The sequence below is a fragment of the Schistocerca cancellata genome, chromosome 4, assembly GCF_023864275.1.
Source record: "Schistocerca cancellata isolate TAMUIC-IGC-003103 chromosome 4, iqSchCanc2.1, whole genome shotgun sequence".
In the NCBI taxonomy this organism is placed as follows: domain Eukaryota; kingdom Metazoa; phylum Arthropoda; class Insecta; order Orthoptera; family Acrididae; genus Schistocerca; species Schistocerca cancellata.
In genome coordinates, this window is record NC_064629.1 from 656305811 (window position 1) to 656325140 (window position 19330).

A 19330-nucleotide genomic window follows, 5' to 3' on the forward strand; every position below is an offset into this window, starting at 1 on the left:
GATATTTGACACTAATTTTGATCGATTATATCGACCCTGTAACGAGTTTTATGATGATGACTCTATGTGTTTTCTTTAAAAATACGTTTTAAAATCTTTGGTAAGTGATATACTTGTAAAATAAGAGTTTGAAACTATACGAAATCAAGTCATGCATATTGAATATTTCTTATTATTGATGTATACATTTCATTTTCAAAAGGCATCTTAATACATTATATAGAGAATGAACTCGAACCAACGATATAGCTGACTTTGAAATGATCGACCGTTTGTGTAGTCGATAGTTGCACGAATCTTCTGTTGTCAAGTTAGTGTTTGCAACAACTTTGGTATTCTGTAGGGATTGCAGTTAATGATAGGAGCAGAGTGTTTGGTGTAATTTACGATCGTGGTTTGTTTGCAAGATTCTGAAGTTGTTAGTGTGTGCGACCGTTACAGCTTGGTGCCCAGGAAGAATCTGAGATCAGGATGACCTGTTGTCATTTGGTAATATTACTTTTGGAATTATTTGTTTTGTGTCACTTTATAGAAATTTGACATTCACATAGACAGTTGTCGATCGTGTGATATATTCATAGCTGAACGTCCAATACGTTTTTGAGACAGGCGGAGAATGTGATTTTGTGTTATCGAAGGTTGATGTGGATGACTCCTAGCAATTCTTCTAAGCTGTTACTCTATTCTTTTCAATGCTTTTGCGTTCAGGCATTGTTTTGAGGCATAGTAAAACGAAGTAACATCGATATTGTTATAGAGATTCAAAATTTCATTCTTATAGGTTTGTGACGAACGATGTTTTTTCTCTCCTTTTACAAAGTATGCGATAACCACAGCTGCAAGTGAAATGAAACGCGTTTTTTTCAATAAGTCTGCTTTTCTCTGAAGAGGTTTTCGTTTTTGCCACTAGTGGTTGATTGTTTTCAACGCATAGGCGGTATGTTCCTTTAGCGCACTGTAAACTTGGACGATTATCATTAACGCTTAGTATTTGAACCATTTGATCTGATAAGTGTCGCTTGTCAACAGCCCATGTAGGAGTATAGTAATTAAACACGTCGCCGCTTTACTTTGGAAGTTGTCAGATTTTAGAATTTTCTCATAGTGTAATGTATGCAGGAATTAGTAGTAGGAACATGTTGATTCTTTTCCGCTTTGCGTTGAAAGTTGTAAAATTTTAGAACTTGTCATGGTGTAATTTACGCAGGTACAATCTTGTCAATAATATGTATTGCTAACTCCATAGTTACAAAGTTTCCAATTGCAGAAAGTATCATTCCTAGTAAATTGCTTGTATATTGCAGGTGTGCATTTTCGAAGGAATTTTGTTATGGGTAAGCCGTCTTTGAAATAATCGACCGTTTGTATAGTCGATAGTTGCACGAATCTTGTGTTGTCCCCATATTCAGTTGTAAACAAGCTGAAAGTAGCAGCGTTGAAGGGGATCAGGAACATAATTGATTCATTGGAGATTCTTTATATTCATCTGCATGGGATAAAAATCCTCTTCTTCCTTAGTGGACTTTACAGAAACAGACATAAAATAAGTGCATGAATAATTACAGGATCAATATAGTAGATGTGACAAAAACTTGGAAGTTTTTGACGAAATCCTTTTGTGCCGAAAAGTCTGTTGTGTTGACATAAACAAGACCACAGAATCACAAATGCAAACAAAATTTTTACTCGTTAATATTTCCCATTCTGTTCGAATCTTCCCAATTTAAGTGTTTGTAGGCTAATTTAATTAATTTGCATGTGTCACTATCTGTTTTATTATCGTGATTATTATTTGTTGAGTGTAACCTTCTCAAAGCCTGAGATAATGAAGTATTATGTTGTTCAGATAGTATTGTGACATTATTTACCTTAATGGGTCTTGAGAAGTTTTTAGGTATGGTAAAGCAGTTTATTGTAATCCTATGGAGGATTATGAAAATAAGACAAATGTCTCAATTTACCTTGCTAGTGATGTCTGTTGTAAGTGTGTTATGTTTTGTTGAACTTGATATGCTCGGAGCATTAATTCCTTATTACTTCAACTTGTGCTACATTCTGGAACCGTGCGATCGCTACGGTCGCAGGTTCGAATCCTGTCTCGGGCATGGATGTGTGTGATGTCCTTAGGTTAGTTAGGTTTAAGTAGTTCTAGGAGACTGATGACTTCAGAAGTTAAGTCCCATAGTGCTCAGAGACATTTGAACCGACTTCAACTTGCCAGGGCAGATAGTGCATTCATTGTGAGGGAAAGGTTGTGCTGAATCTTTTCTCTACTCATTTCATACATCTGCTTTCATATTTGACAGTGTTGTTGGCCTATGAGTGATGGAAAATGTTCTCAAGTATTGATCATGATTATGTATGTTTGAGTATTTGTGCTAATATTAAAACCCTGTTTCTAGGTATCAAAGAAATACAGTAAACAGGGTTAGAGTGTTGATAATGTTCCTAACAACTGAGTCATCATCATCATTTAAGACTGATTATGCCTTTCAGCGTTCATTCTGGAGCATAGCCCCCCTTATACAGTTCCTCCATGATCCCTTATTCAGTGCTAACATTGGTGCCTCTTCTGATGTTAAACCTATTACTTCAAAATCATTCTTAACTGAATCCAGGTACCTTCTCCTCGGTCTGCCCCAACTCCTCCTACCCTCTACTGCTGAATCCATGAGTCTCTTGGGTAACCTTGCTTCTCTCATGCGTGTAACATGACCCCACCATCTAAGCCTGTTCGCCCTGACTGCTACATCTATAGAGTTCTAACAATTGAGTAATGAAGTTAATAGTTAGTTATTTTCTGTTGCTATTATTGATGTTATAAAATACCCTGTACTTAAAATTATGAAAATGGGTTAGTGAGGGAGAGATGTCACTTCTCGTAGATTTACTTACTCGTCCACTTATCATGATACAAGATTTTTCATTGCTATAAAATTAAAATAAATGGATCAAATATACAGACACACACAATTTATAAGGATGTTTTTATGAGGATGGAACAGGCTGGTGGCAGTGTCCTTGCTGAAGGAACCATCCTGGCATTTGTCTGTAATGATTTAGGAAAACCTAAATCAGGATGGTACGGCAGAGCAAACTTGAATGTGTCAGTGTCTCAACAAATGCACTGCCTCATTCAGATGGTCATTAGCATAAAATGCTCTTTTGTTCATGTGCAATCTGTTCAAGGTAACATAATATGAAAAATAATTTTGCACTGTTTCTTTGCATCTCTCTATACTATCACTCCACACACTGTGGACACCCATTGTTGATTATAACCCTGAACATGGTACTATAGCCCATCTGCATCTTTATGGTCTCTCTTCGGTCATCTGGAAAAAAAAAAAAAAAAAAAAAAAAAAAAAGTCAGCATTTCACATAAGAATTATGTATTCTCGCTCCCCTTACCCATCATAGTTATTGTGCAAAATATGCACAGAATATTTATCTGAGATTTGTAAAGCAGCTTTTCTGAGTTTTACTTTGGAGCTTGTGATGAAAAGTGGATTAAATATGGAGGGAATGTAGATTTCGAGCTGTGCTGTAAATGAGTCTGTCATCAAAGCCTTTATTTCATATTCACATTTGTTGGCATCACTATCACACAACAAAATTGTTACCGACAAACCTAACCTATACCTCACACTATGTTGGCATTCAGTTTGTAACCAGATGATTTTTAGGTGGACAGCATCACACTTAGATCAAGAAACTTGGATTTTCCCTTACCCAATATTGTGTTGGTTGATGCTATAGTGCCTGACATTCCTATTGTGGATGTACGATGATTCTTGTACTCTTCCATGAATTCAAAATGTATTTGTTCAGAAGCTTACCGAATTCCTGACGGATACCAAGATTGTCCTGTGTCATTTGCTGTGTGTCAGTATGTTTTCTCCTGTGCCAAAACAGGTTTTTATTGGGTCCTGGCTTTAGCCATTTTAATTAACAGGCTGTCTGTCTACAGGATTCCTAAGTGGCACTTGGGATTTCATCAGTAGTTTCTGCATGTGAACAGTAGGACATGTACAGTATTTTTGTTTTGCTGGACTTACAAACTTTGCAACTATTTTTGGAATATCAGTGTAAAATATTGCATAATTATTCACTGTAATGGACCTAATTCTGTATGTTACTGAAAACTGGGAGCATGAATGACATGAAATTTAGACCAGGAGCACATCTTTATGCCAACTGACTTGGCTCCCAACAAGAAACACTAGCGAACTTTGTACATTGGAAGGATTCATACTTTGTAGCATTTCCATTATTCCAGAATGAGATTTTCACTCTGCAGCGGAGTGTGTGCTGATATGAAACTTCCTGGCAGATTAAAGCTGTGTACTGGACCGAGACCCAAACTCGGGACCTTTGCCTTTCGCGGGCAACTGCTCTACCAGTTGAGCTACCCAAGCACAACTCACGCCCCGTCCTCACCACGTTACTTCTGCCAGTACCTCGTCTCCTACCTTCCAAACTTTGCAGAAGCTCTCCTGTGGAGCCAGACGAGGTACTGGCAGAAGTAAAGCGGTGAGGACGGGGCGTGACTCGTGCTTGGGTAGCTCAGTTGGTAGAGCAGTTGCCCGCGAAAGGCAAGGGTCCCGAGTTCGGGTCTCGGTCTGGCACACAGTTTTAGTCTGCCAGGAAATTTCATTTCCATTATTATTTATTGCTTTACTGCCTAGTGTAATAATAGTAATGCTGTTAGGATTTACTACATTAAAAGTGGATGCTAATTATTAATATTTGATGCAGAGAAAGTAGGTAGTTTGCGCCTGATTGTCAGCTTGTCCCCCTTGTCTATAGATGCTGCATTTGCCCTCACAATCTGTTCCTACCCAACCAGTCTACCTACTGTGGCATATATCAATGACCATACTCACTGTCTGCTTCCTGACTGTGGGAATCACCTCCCTTTACATTGTAGTAGCACTCTGTATTACTGTTCACGGTAGCAGCTTGTCCAGCTTGCACATAGTGTTCAAATATAATGAAAAAAGTGGGAATTAGTAGGACCTGAAATAAGAGGAACCTCATATTCTCTCCCTCTCTCCCTCCCCACATCCAAATGCTTGTCAGAGACTTGTACATTTTCTGATATACTTTTTCCGAGTTTGCCTCCACTTCGTTTTCATAATGAAAAATACATTACAATTGGCAATGTGTGTTCAGTATGGCACAAATATAGACATCAGGTTATCATACAGGTGAGTATGGCAGCACAACATTCATTTCCGTCACCTCCCAACTTGAAAACTAGACCGTGGGCTATGCTACAGTGCACTCTGTCATCACAACCAAGATTTCTGTGGGGAAAGGGGTGGGGGGGGGGGGCATTGTCACATTCTAACGAAAATTCCTCATAATTTTGTTCAAATATTGGTGGTAAGAGTATTTTATTGTTCAGTCTTTAATTCCTTTTATATTTTATGATAGCACAACACTGTTAAGGGCATATTTGTTTTTATGTCCAAATTTGCCACGTCTTGAACAAAAGTGTAAGTATTCATTTTTCTTGCAGTTCATTACCAGACAAGTTATTTACTGTTTAAAATAATCACTAGTTTCAGGTACCATAGTTAAGAAACGAAGTGCTCACCCCACGTTTTTGTGTTATTTGTTGAACGAAAGGAAGTTAACCAAAATTATCATAAATTCCTTTTTTGTATTAAATGAGATTACTGTTATCATTTATAGGTAACCAGAACTGACCTGTGAGTGCAGGAACTATCATAGGTACATGAGTGGTGGGGCCAAAGATCTGTCCTGAAGGATCAACTCTCCTTGTCCTCACAAATGTGCGCATTGCAAGATGTTCTCTAAAAGGTTTCTAATGTGTGTCTATGGAGGATCATAAGATTGATTGTGAAAAGTGGCTTTGTGTCACTAAAGGCATACATTCATATTCACCAAGGGCCACGCCATTTTGGTGCCCTAAAGTCAGTGTCGAGTCAACTTTCAACCAAACTATCACCTCTCAACCTAACAAAGGCTTTCGGGTAGGTTACAAAGCAGTCTGTCACATGTGAAGTTTCATCCCAAACAAGTAGTAAAAAATGGTGAAGCTGTGTGGTGAATGTTTGACGAAACAGTTCGTAACCAGTAAAGAATGTCAAACTGTTTAATTTTTGACACTCCAAATACATCCCCTCTTTTCTTGCGAGTAAATGCAATGCTGCAGTTTGCATGAAAATGCTGAGAGATGACACAGCACTCTAAATAACTTTACTTAAGTCTTGATCACACTTCTATTTCTCACCAACCTTAAGCGTTTCGACTTTTCCTCATTTTCAAAGGCTGCAGCATAAAACATTAAACTGGTATCGGACAATATGAAAATATGATACATTTCACCATTGATAAGAGACATATTATGACTAGAATATGGCTTCCAAGCTTACCAGTGCTGCGTCAGTCATATAAAAATATTAGATATGTCGTATAACATCAACATTCCCGAGCACCAGACAAGTGCAAACTGCTACCAAGTAAAAATTTTGGAAGCCAAGTGTACTAAACTGCTAGGTGGCACTGGGTATGTGGAACACGCTGCAATTTGTTTCTGTTTACAACCACAGTTTTTATCATTACAGCGTATAAAATGTTTTCATCAGTCAACATGGAAATCACTTACAATGTTTTTCATAAGATATTACTTTACAAAACAATGTGTTACAGATTTTCTTTTCTTTTTTTTTTTTTTTTTTTAAATCTAATATATTGCAAAAATGCACCGATTGGCGCTGGTATCAGTTGTCTGTTAACAAACAAATCTTTTGTTTTATTTTCAACCTATAGCACATAAATTACTACCATCAATACAGTTCATAAATATTTAATAAAAGTTAAAATCATGTATATTACTAGGGTGTTGATTAAAGTTGGCACACTTATGCATTGCCGTACATAAGATCTGCTGTGGTTGTATGACTGTAAAATTGTTTTCTGTGAGCAACAAACATAGATCGCCATGACGCAGTTAAGGAAGGGAGGAGTGGTAAAGGTGTACACAATATTAATCTAAACATATTAAAAAATACTGTAAAACTGCTTGTAATACTAGGACTAAAAATGTGTGTAAAATGTCAGCTTAAAGAAAATAATACAAAAGGGTTGTCAAACAGCTATGGTAGCCTTGTTGTCAACAGTTTTTAACTTTTGCCATGCAATGTGAAGCACTGAGTAGCCGCTAATGAAACTATATAATTTTAACATTTATTAAATATTTATGAACTGTTACTAATGGTAGTAATTTATGTGCTGTAAGTTATAAAATAAAACAAAAGATTTGTTTAACAGACAATTGGTCCCAGCGCCAGTCGGTGTATTTTTCCAATGTATTAAAAAAAAACTGTAACACATTGTTGTGTAAAGTAATACCTTTTGTAAGAAATTGTAAGTGATTTCCATGTTGACTGATGAAATCATTGAAATCGTTTAATATTTTGTAACAATGAAAACTGTGGTTGTAAACTGAAACAAATTGCTGCATGTACGGCGTGCCCAGCACTGCCTACCTGTTTCGTCGACTTGGTTTCCATTATTTTAACTTGGTAGCAGTTTGCACTTGTCTTGTGCTTGAGAATGTTCCTGTGATACAATGTATCCAATGTTTTTGTATGACTGACATAGAACTGGTAACCTTGGAAGCCATATTCTAGTCGTAGTATGTCTCATTTATTACTCGTGGCCAAATTCCTGCAATGACTAGTGATGTGATTACCTTGTTGACAAACTAATGACGTCATCAACATGGCAGATATATGACCCTCAAGAAATGATCAGTGAATGACATCACTAACACCCACAAAACATTATGGTATGAAAGACTGACAAATTAATGGGATGCCCTTGTTATTAATGCCTTCAAACAAATTATTAAAAACTTGAAAAATTATGCAACTGCAGGAAAATAGGTTTTCGTCCTGGAACATAAATGTGATAATGGAATAGTGCATGTATTAAAAAAACTATTACCTTCTGATGCAACCTAGACCTTGGGTTATGCTACAGATCAGTGTGTTACAAAAACCCAGCTTCGTGCCACCTCCTATTATACATGTTACAAGCCGCTCCCCATATTAGTGGATTGCTATTTCCTCTTCTATTTAGGTTTAGTGACTAACACAAGTCAAGCCACCACCAACTAGAACTTAATGACATATTGTGAACTAAACACACTGCCATCTACAACTAAAATATGCAAGCAAAATTATTTTACACGTCTTCTACATAATGTATGCCTTTGGCATGCATTGTTATAATTATGCTCCCTGTAAGTAGACATAAAGTTGATAGCAGATAGGCCATGTCTCAGAAATTATTTGTATCTCGTACATAATTTTGTGTAGGCCTATATCTTCATGCCACAAGCCACTTAATAGTATGTAATTGAGGCTATTTCCACCATAATTTTTTCCTTTCCTTTTCCATTTGCGAATGGTGTGTGGCAAGAATGTCTCATTAAACCTCTGTATCAGTGCAAATTTGATTGATTTTCTCATGATCTGTTTGCAAGAGGTATATAGGAAGAAGTAATGTGCAGTCTGACTTGATGGATCAAACACACTCAAATTTTTAACCATAATGTGTACAATGATGCCAGTTTTATAACATGTGCCACTGGACATTGATGAGTGTCTCTTTGTGTTTCACATGCTAAACAAATACATGATTAAATATTCTGATATTCTTTCCAACACACACAGGTTTGCTTTAGAGGTTTACCAGATTTCTGTGTGAAGAGTTCTTTGCATATTGAATTAAATTTGTTGCCATAAATTCTGGATCTCTTGCTTAGGAGCAGTTCTTGTATCATATTGTAATTCACATTACTTTATACTTAATGCATTTATCTAGTGTTATGTTCGTAGGAAAGGTCATTAATTTGTAACGTGGAGAAAAGTATATCTTTGAAGACATACCTGACTAAATGAACAAATTAAGTTATTGGTTAAATTTTTCTCAAATAACTTTCATTGCATCACAAGTGTTCAAAGTTTGCCAGGCACTTACTAAATGCTGCTGTATATCTAATCTACAGATAAACATATTTTTAATGTACCATTCTATATTACCTCAAGCCTCAAGTCATTCTACTTGTGGGTGACCATTTTGTGGAAATAATCTGCTGTGGCCCATTTTGTTATCAAAGTTGTGGGTACAAACCTTGTATCAAAGTCCAGTATGTGCCATAATAAGAATCATAATTGAATTTGCTGCAAGAGTGGGATAACCCCGTTTTACCTATGTACTTTATTTTATTTTATCTTTTTTGGGAGAGAGGTAAAGTTGATGAACATATTTCATATAGCTTGGACAGTTCTGAGAGATATATTCTCAAAGCATTCCCTTAAAGTGGTAATGCCTTGCTACAATTTGAAAGTGCAGACCAATTAATATTATTTATATTAATATAAATGTAAAACAGTTATTCCTGTCTTACATCAGTATTTTAAAAATGTGGTTAAATACACTGCTCTAAAAAACCTAGGGATGAGATAGTTAAAGTAACATAACATATTACAGGTGGAAATGAATGAAAGTGAGGGAACATGTTGCCAGAGGTCTCCCAGTTGTGCACCGAAAGTTGTACATCATGTGGGTTTGATGTCAGCGTGACTATAGTGCAAATGCTACACAAGACAGTTGAAGGAATGGGAAAAGACAGCATGTTTCAAACACCGAGCAGTTATGGTGCACTTTGGTGTAGTGGCATCGTTTACGATGGTGCTGAGAGCAGAGAGACTGGATCAGCTGGGAGTGGAGTCATTTGCTCTTTGCAGATGAGAGCACATTCAGTCTGTGTAGTGATTCTGGACATACCCTCTTATGGTGAGAGGTAGGAACATATAATGCATCCAGGAACATCATTGAACACAATCGTTTCGGTGGGCCAGGTGTTGTGTTGTGTTGTGAGTAGGCATAATGTTGCATAGGCATACTAACCTCCAAATCTTTGTACACAGTGCACTCAGTGGTCAACATTATGGTGACACTACTTATTCTCTAAGTGCATCTTTTCATGGTGCATTTGGCCTGACTTCTTTTTTGTGGGTCACAATGCACACCTGTATCAAGCTGCACAGGTGGAGGACCTCCTGGGATGAGAGATTATTCAGCAGATGGACTGGCCGGCCCGTTCCCCTGGACTTGTGTGTCATTGAGCATGTGTGGGATGCATTGGGGAGACGTATTGTGGTACATTCATATGCACCACTGCCCATCTAGCAGTTGTAAACAATGGTGGTGGACTGGAATGCCCTATTACAAGAACTCATGACCAAGATTGTTGCCAGCATGAAAGCACATTTCAGAACATGCACTGACATCTGTGGCAGTCACTCACCCTATTAAGGACCATGTCCCACCTTTTTTAATGCCCAGGGGACCATCATAAACTGCAGTGACTTCAGTGTAATTATTGTCTCTGAATTAGTCATTTCTGTTGTCTCATTGTGCATTTCTTTCAGTACTGTGCTGTAATTGTTCTTTCAATCTGTGGTCAAAGCTTCATCTAGCTATGTTACTTAACAGTGACATGCCATACGAAAATTGCTTTCGTCGCTAAGTTTTGTAAACCAGTATATTTGAGAAGCTCTTTATTTTATTCAATAATGTGGAATATGATGAAGTGAATATTGAATAAAGACCTATGCTCTTTGAACAGAAGTATAGAAACAAAGTGAAGGAAAAATAATCATCATAGTAAGTAGAATATTCTGTATTTTAGCAATGTCTTCATCTTCGGTAACTTGAGTCAGTACAGTCTCCACTTGTCACACCTGAGGTGCACTTCAGTGCCTCATAGTACCATGGTATGTAGGGCATACTGCTCCGCTAATGCGATCGTGTCTTAGTTTCGTGGGTTTTAATGGCGGATTTCCTTGATGTGGCCGAGCGGTTCTAGGCGCTACAGTCTGAAACCGCGTGACCGTTACTGTCGCAGGTTCAAATCCAGCCTCGGGCATGGATGTGTGTGATGTCCTTAGGTTAGTTAGGTTTAAGTAGTTCTAAGTTCTAGGGGACTGATGACCTCAGAAGTTAAGTCCCATAGTGCTCAGAGCCATTTTGAACCTTGATATGGACATGGTGCTGCCCAGCAGCCTGAACTTGCTCAAGATAGGTGTACTTGGGGTATACTATATTCTACCACATCGCTGTTATGAATGTAATGAGACGCTTGACAAGTAGACACTAGAAATCTGTCTTTGGTATCAATTTTAAAGGCTTTTATGAAGTAAGTGTTTAGCTGACACACAATCTTATATCATAACAGTGTTCAGTGATTAAGCGGAACTTCGATGGTGGTGTGTTTTTTCCTATTGTGGCAGAAAAACCCATTTGTTCTCAGTGAGTCCCTTCTCCATTATATCAAAACACCTGTTGCAGAGCAAAAACTTTGACCTGGTTTAGGAAACCAGTGGGTAATGGTTTCCAATCTGTCAACATTAATACAGGTAAGTAGGAACTGATCTAGTGCCATATTCTTATTTTGGGCACAACAGTTGTATGAGAATATGTATAGATGTCTCGTATCTCCAATCAGTATATTCTTAACGTAGTGCTTTAGAGAGCCAATTATATACTTTGCACTTTTCTTTCCCATCACTTCACTACACACGTATAAGTGTACTGTTTTCTTCGTGGCTCAGTAGCCACAGAAGCTAATCACCAAACTTGGCGACTATAAAATTCTTCGGTAAATGGCCCTTTGGATAGTGGCATGTTACGCCTTTAGTCAAGTTATTTAGTTGGTTTCGTGCTCCATGCATCAAATTTGCGATAAACATTATGATGTGGAACATGTCAACAGGACAAGCATAAAACACTTGTATACAGCTTGACATTTGAAAAAAAAAACTTTTGCAGTCTGTCAGACATTTCACTTCCATGGGTAGAGTATTATAGCTGCACTTTCCACCCCTTTCTGTGCCAAAAGTTTAGATTCATTGTAGGCTAATTCAGATCATTTTTCGTTTTAGTGTTGTACTTCTGATATCTGTCACTCTTAAAAGTTAGACGGACAGTTGATAACAAATTTTGTAAGCGGATAAATGTATTGTGAGTCTGTGGAAGATATCCCCAGTTACTTGAAGAGAAACCTGCAAGATGTGCATGTATGAACTCTACAAACAATTCTAATTACTCCTACTGTGCAATGAATACATTTTGCCTAAGTGAGTAGTTACCCTAGAATATTATCCCTTAAGACATCAGTGAATGATGGACATATGCAAAATATGTTAACTTGCTTACTTCTCTACACCCTAAATCCTCAATTGTCATGGCAAAAGTAGCTGCACCTAAACATTTGTCAGGTCTACTATGTGGTTTTTCCAGTTTAAGTATTTATCAGAGTGCACACCTAAGAACTTACAGTTTTCTAACCTGTTGATTTTTCTTGTTGGTGTACTACATTAATAGGAAGTGGGATATTTTGACGATACAAAACTGATAGAAATGGTGTTTTTAAAGCTTAAAGCTAACTTGTTCATGCAGAACCATTCAGTAACATTCACAATAATACAGGGTGACAATTATTGAACTATATCAAATAAAATTATCATAACTTCTGAACAGTTTGTGCTAGAACATTCAAACTGCTCAGTTGGTCATGGGGCACGATGGGAATTAGTATGCGCTGTATGATTTGGCTTAGTGACGCCCACTTTCATTTAGTTGGGTTCATCAGTAAGCAAAATTGGCACATTTGTGGGTCTCTGAATCCGTGCCGGGTGACTCTGTGGTGTGCAATGTCGAGTCATGGAATAATCGGTGAGATATTCCTTGATGGCACAGTGACTACCAAATGGTATGTGAAGGTTTTGGAAGATGATTTCATCCCCATTATCCAGAGTGACCCTCATTTCGACAAGATATGGTTCAAGCAAGACAGAACTCGACCCCACCGAAGGAGGAGAGTGTTTGATGTTCTGGAAGAGCACTTTGAGGACCACATTCTGGCTCTGGGGCCCAGAGGCCACTGGCATGGGCATTGATTCGCCGCCATATTCTCCAGGTCTGAACACATGCAGCTCCTTTTTCTGGGACTTTATTAAAGACAAGGTGTGGAGCAATAACCCCAAAACCATTGCTGAGCTGAAAACAGCCACTCGTGTGGTCACCAACAGCATCGATTTTCTGACACTTCAGTGGATGATGCAGAATTTCACTACTCACCTGATCCACATCATTGCCAATAATGGCAGGCCTATCAAGCATGTCATAACTTAAACTTGAATATCTGTAGTGATATTTATGTGTTGAATAAAGTGAGTGCACACAGTGGTTTGTAACTAATTTAAGTTTTTTTCATATAGTTCAATCATTGTCACCCTGTATCATTTAATGTTTTCTGTGTTGGTGTGTATTTGCTCAGCTTCATAACAATACTAGTATCATCTGCAAGCGGGACTAACTCTGAAATTTCCTGAGAGATTAAAACTGTGTTCTGGACCGATACTCAAACTCGGGACCTTTACCTCTAATGGGGAAAGTGGTCTACCGAGTGAACTACCCAAGCATGACCCGCAACTCGTCCTCCCAGCTTTTGTGTCATCAGTACCTCATCTACCGTCAAAAAAAATTTTTTTTATGTTTATAGTATAGTCACTGACATAATAAACACTAAAATTGTTTTAAACACACTATCATAACTTAATTTTTCGTTTTCAACACTCACTGAATTTCTGTGTATTTTATCAAACTCTGCCCTTGTAACAATAATTTGTATGTTGATTTACAGGTTTGTTTGAAATAGTTGCTAACCATGGAAGTGTGGTTGTTCTTCATTGAGCATTGAGGAGGGTTTTCTGTGCCATGAGCAAAAGTTACCAGGTAATTTCAGTGTGTCAGAGTATAGTATAAATTTGTTTTTAAGTTAGTGTTATGTGAAATTAGGTTTATAATGGTGTTGTGGTCATGTATGGTTATTTTAACTTATTTTGATTTATTATTTTTATTCCATAGGAACTCTGTAACATTGCCACATTACTTTGGAATGTATCATTACATTAAGTGGATAATATTTAACATACTTAATAATAATAGTTTCAAGTTTTTACAGTAAATTAACATTATAGTAACAAGTGGTCAGGGCTGGGGAAAGGTAGTTGCCGAGAATGATTTATGAAAGTCATGGATATTTTGTTATCAGTTCAGAGATGACATTTATTTCAGAAAGTAATTATGTGTATCACAGATTAAATATGGAGAAAGAGAATATTACAAACCTCTGTGTAAGGTATTAGAACTCTCTTCCCTTCCGTAATATGAGGAACTGAAAGTTGGCTGAAGTCTGTAGTAGAAAGTGAAGACATTTTCAGTGTAAGACTTTGTGGCCACGACCCCCGAAGAGAGGGAATGCCATCTGGTGGTATTGTGAGCACATAACATTGTAAGGAAAGTTGATGAATGGAGCAGAGATGAATGGGAAATCATTCTAGCAACAATATGTTTCATACTTTAAGAAATTCACCAACATTAGTGACACTGACAAAGGGTAGATTGTTATGGCCTGGCACCTGAAGAAGAGCATCATGGAAATGGTAATACAGTTCATGTGCTACTGTCCTGATCAGTGGAAAGGTCTTGAAGGACAAAGAAATCTCGAGTAAATGACTAGGTGAATGGATGTCCACACCTCATCACAGAATGTGGTAAGAGGTGTTCCTGCACTGTAATGCAGGATAAGTGACAATCTGTGACAGATTTGTTGACAGAGTAAAATGCTGGTGTGGGCACAATTGTTTCAGAGCATATCGTTCAGCACACATTGTTGAATATGAGCCACCACAGCAGATATAGGGATGCTGTGTGTTCCATGTTGACCATAGGGCATTGTCAGCTAAGAAATGCAGTGGCACCGGATCATCGAGATTGGATCGTGGATCAATGGAATGTGTCACCTGATCAGGTAATCATATTTTGTGTCACAATAGGTTGAAGTTGTATGCTGATGGAAGCAGTATTATACTGTCGAGGATATTCATCCAGGCTTGTGTGTTACTACTAACTGAATGCATGATGACAGCTATGAACTATGTGAACGTATTGGGGACTGTCTGCATCCCCTCATGCTCAACATAATTTTCAACTGTGATAGCATCGCCTAGCTGCATAACTGGCCATGCCACAAGACCAGAATGGTGCTGTAATAGTTTGTGGAAGATGACAGTGAAATCATGTTGATGTGTTGGGACTTACTTTTCCTGATCTGAACCCGATAGAACACACGTGTGACTCTATTGAGCACCACCTCTGAGACAACAAATCATTGGCCCAGAATTTGTGGAAACTATGTAACTTGTGTATAGGTATTTAATGTCACATATAACTCCAGAAAACTGCCAAGGACTTTTCAAATAGATGACATGCCGAATAGTGCCTGTATTGCATTCCAGACGTGGACCAACATGCTGTCAAGCAGGTGGTCATAATGTCTTGCCTCATCATTTATTACCAGAAAGACAGCTTGGAATTTTCCAGAAGGGTAGACATTGATAGGAACAAGCAGAAATGTGAATTTGACCATGGACTTAAACAGATGAGTGAGAAATGTTTTGAGCTCTAAGCTACAGACTTCCAAGAGACAGCGAATAACAACCAAACTGCTATTATAGTCATGTTACTGTTGTCTTCAATCTGAAGACTGGTTTGATGCAGCTCTCTGTGCTATTTTACCCTGTGCAAGCCTTTTCATCTTTGAATAACTACTGCAATCTGCATCCTTTTGAATGTGCTTACCATATTCATCTCTTGGTCTCCTTCTATGATTTTAACCATCTGATTTTCTCTCCAGTACTAAACTGCTAATCCCTTGATGTCTCCGAATATGTTCTATCAATCGATCTCTCCTTTTGGTGAAGTTGTGCCACAAATTTTGTCTCTCTGCAATTATATTCAGTACCTCCTCATAAGTTGTGCAAACTACCCATCAAATATTCAACATTCTTCTTTAGCACCACATCTCAAAAGCCTCAACTCTTATCTGTTTATCGTCCATGTTTCACTTCCATACATGGCTACACTCCACACAAATACCTTCAGAAAAGACTTCCTATACTCAATGTTAACAATTTTTCTTAGTCAGAAATGCTTTTTTTTTGTCATTGTTAGTCTACATTTTACATCCTATTTACCTTTGTCATCACCAGTTATTTTGCTGCCCAAATGGCAAAACTCATTCACTAACTTTAGTGTCTCGTTTCCTAATCTAATTCCCTCAGCATCACCAGATATAATTTGAGTACACTCAATTATCCTTGTTTTGTTTTTGTTGAAGTTCATCTTATATCCTCCTTTCAATTTGATGTCCATTCTGTTCAACTGCTCTTCCAGATCCTTTGTTGTCTCTGATAGAATAATAATGCCATCAGCAAACGTCAGAAGTTTTTATCTTTTCTCCCTGAACTTGAATTCCTACTCCAATTTTCTTTGATTTCCTTTATTCTTGCTAAATGTAGGTATTGAATAACATTGGGGATAGGCTACAGCCCTGTCTCACTCCATTCTCAACCACTGCTTTCCTTTCATGGCCCCCTCAGGGGGCTCAGCATTTAGTTGCTGGATACGGGCTTGGTGACCCCGGGGTCCCTGAACTGGGGACTGGGAGGAGCCACCTGTTCTCAATACCGTAAGCTCTCAGAATGCTTCAACAGCCACCATAAGGCGTGACAGTGGGACGTTGTACGGTACAGAGCCCGGGGATCTTGGCTTAACTGTCTGGATCGTGAGGATGGTATAAACCTCTATAAAAAAACCTCAATCTCAAGGTGGCTGCGCGCCGAGGAGACGCATGGCTGTTGAGGTAGAACAGTTGCTAGCGGGCGATCTCTCGGGAACCTGCCCCCCCCCTCCCCCCTCCGGTTGTATTAGGATTACCCAGGCAAGCGGGGCTCTGTGTTCGTGGACATTCCTTCCCCTAGCTGCTCGTGGGACCACCATGAAATGAAATACGAACAGTGCGCAAGCACGAGTCTCTAAGAAAGGAAAGTTCAATGCTTTACAGTATGACCCCTAATCATTCCCTTCTCTGTCCACACCGGGGGAGGAACGGCGGTCTAATTTACCTGGTGAGACGTATTCTCCTCGATTTCTGGTTTGCAGCCGAACAGATGGGGACTCATTTCTGACCACAAAGCCTCTGTTTTTTGTGGAAAATTTAGAGAACAAGTTCGGAGAAGTTGAGGGCCTGTCAAAAATGAGGTCTGGAGCAGTCTTCATACAGACAGCATCCCCATCACAGTTACGGGCATTGTTTACTTGTGACAAGCTCGGTGATGTTGCAGTCTCCATTACACCTGATAAGAGCCTCAGTATGGTTCAGGGACTTATTTTTCATCGTGACCTGTTGTTGTAGTCTGACGACGAGCTTCCTGCAAATTTGGAACGCCACAGTGTCCACTTTGTATGACGTGTCTTCATGGGACCTAAAGATAGTAGGGTCGCCACCGGTCAAGGTGGTTATATATCGATGTGGTGTTAAGCCTTACGTCCCTCCTCCCATGTGCTGCTTTAAGTGCTGGAGGTTTGTGCATATGTGATAGAGATGTGACACCAACCCTACCTGTCGGAATTGTGGACGTTCCTCCCACCCCAACGTCCCGTGTTCGCCGCCCCCTGTTTGTGTCGACTGTGGACAGAAACATTCACCTTGCTCATCAGACTGCGCAGTTTATCGAACTGAACAGAAGATTATGGAGTATAATACCTTGGACAGGCTCACTTATACAGATGCTAAACGCAAGTATGACCGACTTCACCCTGTGCGCATTTCATCGATGTTTGCTGCAGCAGCTTTGATGTCGCTGTCCCTGGCAACGAGCCCCCAAGCTCAGCCGCTTCTTATGGGCCCTCCAGCCCGGTCGTCTATTCCTGCCCCCCAGGTGGTTGGGGGAACACCCTCTTCTGTTGTTCCCCTGTTATCAACATCGGGAGTAACACCACCTCCTTCTTTGGGGACTTCAGTCCCCACCTCTGCACCGGAGAAGTGCCCGCCTCCTCCGGTTCCCCTCGCACGGAAGGGATCGCTTGGTGCCCTCCCTTCCATGGTTACTGCCCCTCCAGATGTCAGCCAGTGGCTGAAAAAGCCACCACCTGAGGGCTGTAGGGCTTCCAGGTCTTCCTCGGTCCATGAGACTGGGTCGGAAAAGCCCACCCAGCCTGATAAACCGCAAGGACTAACGGGACCCTACCAAAAAGAAGAAAAAGCAAAAAGAGAAGACCATAGAGACAGAAAAGGAGTTCACCACGGCACCTGAAGATGATGTGGAGCATCTAGCGTCCCCTCAGGATATAGATGTTACTCATCCCACAGCTCCTATGGAAGTTGATCAGGCGGCGAGCGCTTCTAAGGCTTAACCTATCCCCCCCTCCCACCCAGGTTCTTTCATCTCTTCACAGTCAGATACCATTATCCTTCAATGGAATTGCCGTGGTTTTTTCCACCACCTTGCTGAGTTGAAACAGCTTTTGTGCCGCTTCCCTGCCACTTGTCTGGTCCTACAGGAAACCTGGTTTCCTGTTCAGCGGACTCCCTCCCTCTGTGGCTACTGGGGCTACTATAAGAACCACGTTGAATATGACAGGGTGTCTGGCAGTGTCTGTGTTTGTTCTTGCCACTGATCCTTGTGCCCCAGTTATGGTAACAAGTTGTGTTGGTACCTCTATCAACGCTTTCCAGCTGGAGGTTCTTCATTTGTAGTTGAGAGGTTGACCTTTTACCTGATCCATCAACCACTGTAGTCTGTTTTACTCTAGTCAACTATTTCCTCTGCTCCTTTTAAGTGACCTCTATTTTGTGTTACTGCGGTGTTAATTTTAGCTCTGTACCCCTTGGTGTTCCCTCTCTCTGGGTGCAGAGGTTATGCTTTTACTGTATAGGCCTTTTACATGTATGTCTGTTTGGAACTGGGAACTGATGACCTCGATGTTTAGCCCCCATCATACCCCAAAACCAACCAACCTTTCATGCCCCTTGACTCTTATAACAGCCGTCTGGTTTCTGTACAAGTTGTAAATAGCCCTTCACTCCCTGTATTCCTCCCCCCCCCCTCCCCCCCCCCCCACTCTCAGAACTTCAAAGAATGTATTCCAGTGAACTTTGTCAAAAGCTTTCTCTAATTCTACAAATGCTATAAATGCAGGTTTGCCTTTCCTTAACATATCTGGTAAGAGATGCCACTTGGCCAGTATTGCCTCGTATGATCCTACATGTCTTTAAAATCCAAACTGATCTTCCCAGAGGTTGAGTTCTACCAGTTTTTGTACGCATCTGTAAGTAATTAGAGTCAGTATTTTGCAGCCATGAGTCATTACAGTGATA

At 39.5% G+C, this 19330-nt stretch overlaps 1 protein-coding gene across 2 annotated transcripts in view; it reads left to right on the top strand.

The window, feature by feature from the left end:
• The first annotated feature begins 370 nt into the window (after positions 1-370).
• Positions 371-19330, top strand: part of LOC126183376 (uncharacterized) — a 303763-nt gene continuing 284803 nt past the window's right edge. For both annotated transcript variants that reach the window (XM_049925308.1, XM_049925309.1), the window contains exons 1-2: positions 371-489; positions 13751-13842. In XM_049925308.1, the coding sequence (XP_049781265.1) occupies positions 13825-13842 (18 nt within the window). In that variant the 5' untranslated portion in view covers positions 371-489; positions 13751-13824. The remainder of the gene's footprint in view (positions 490-13750; positions 13843-19330) is intronic.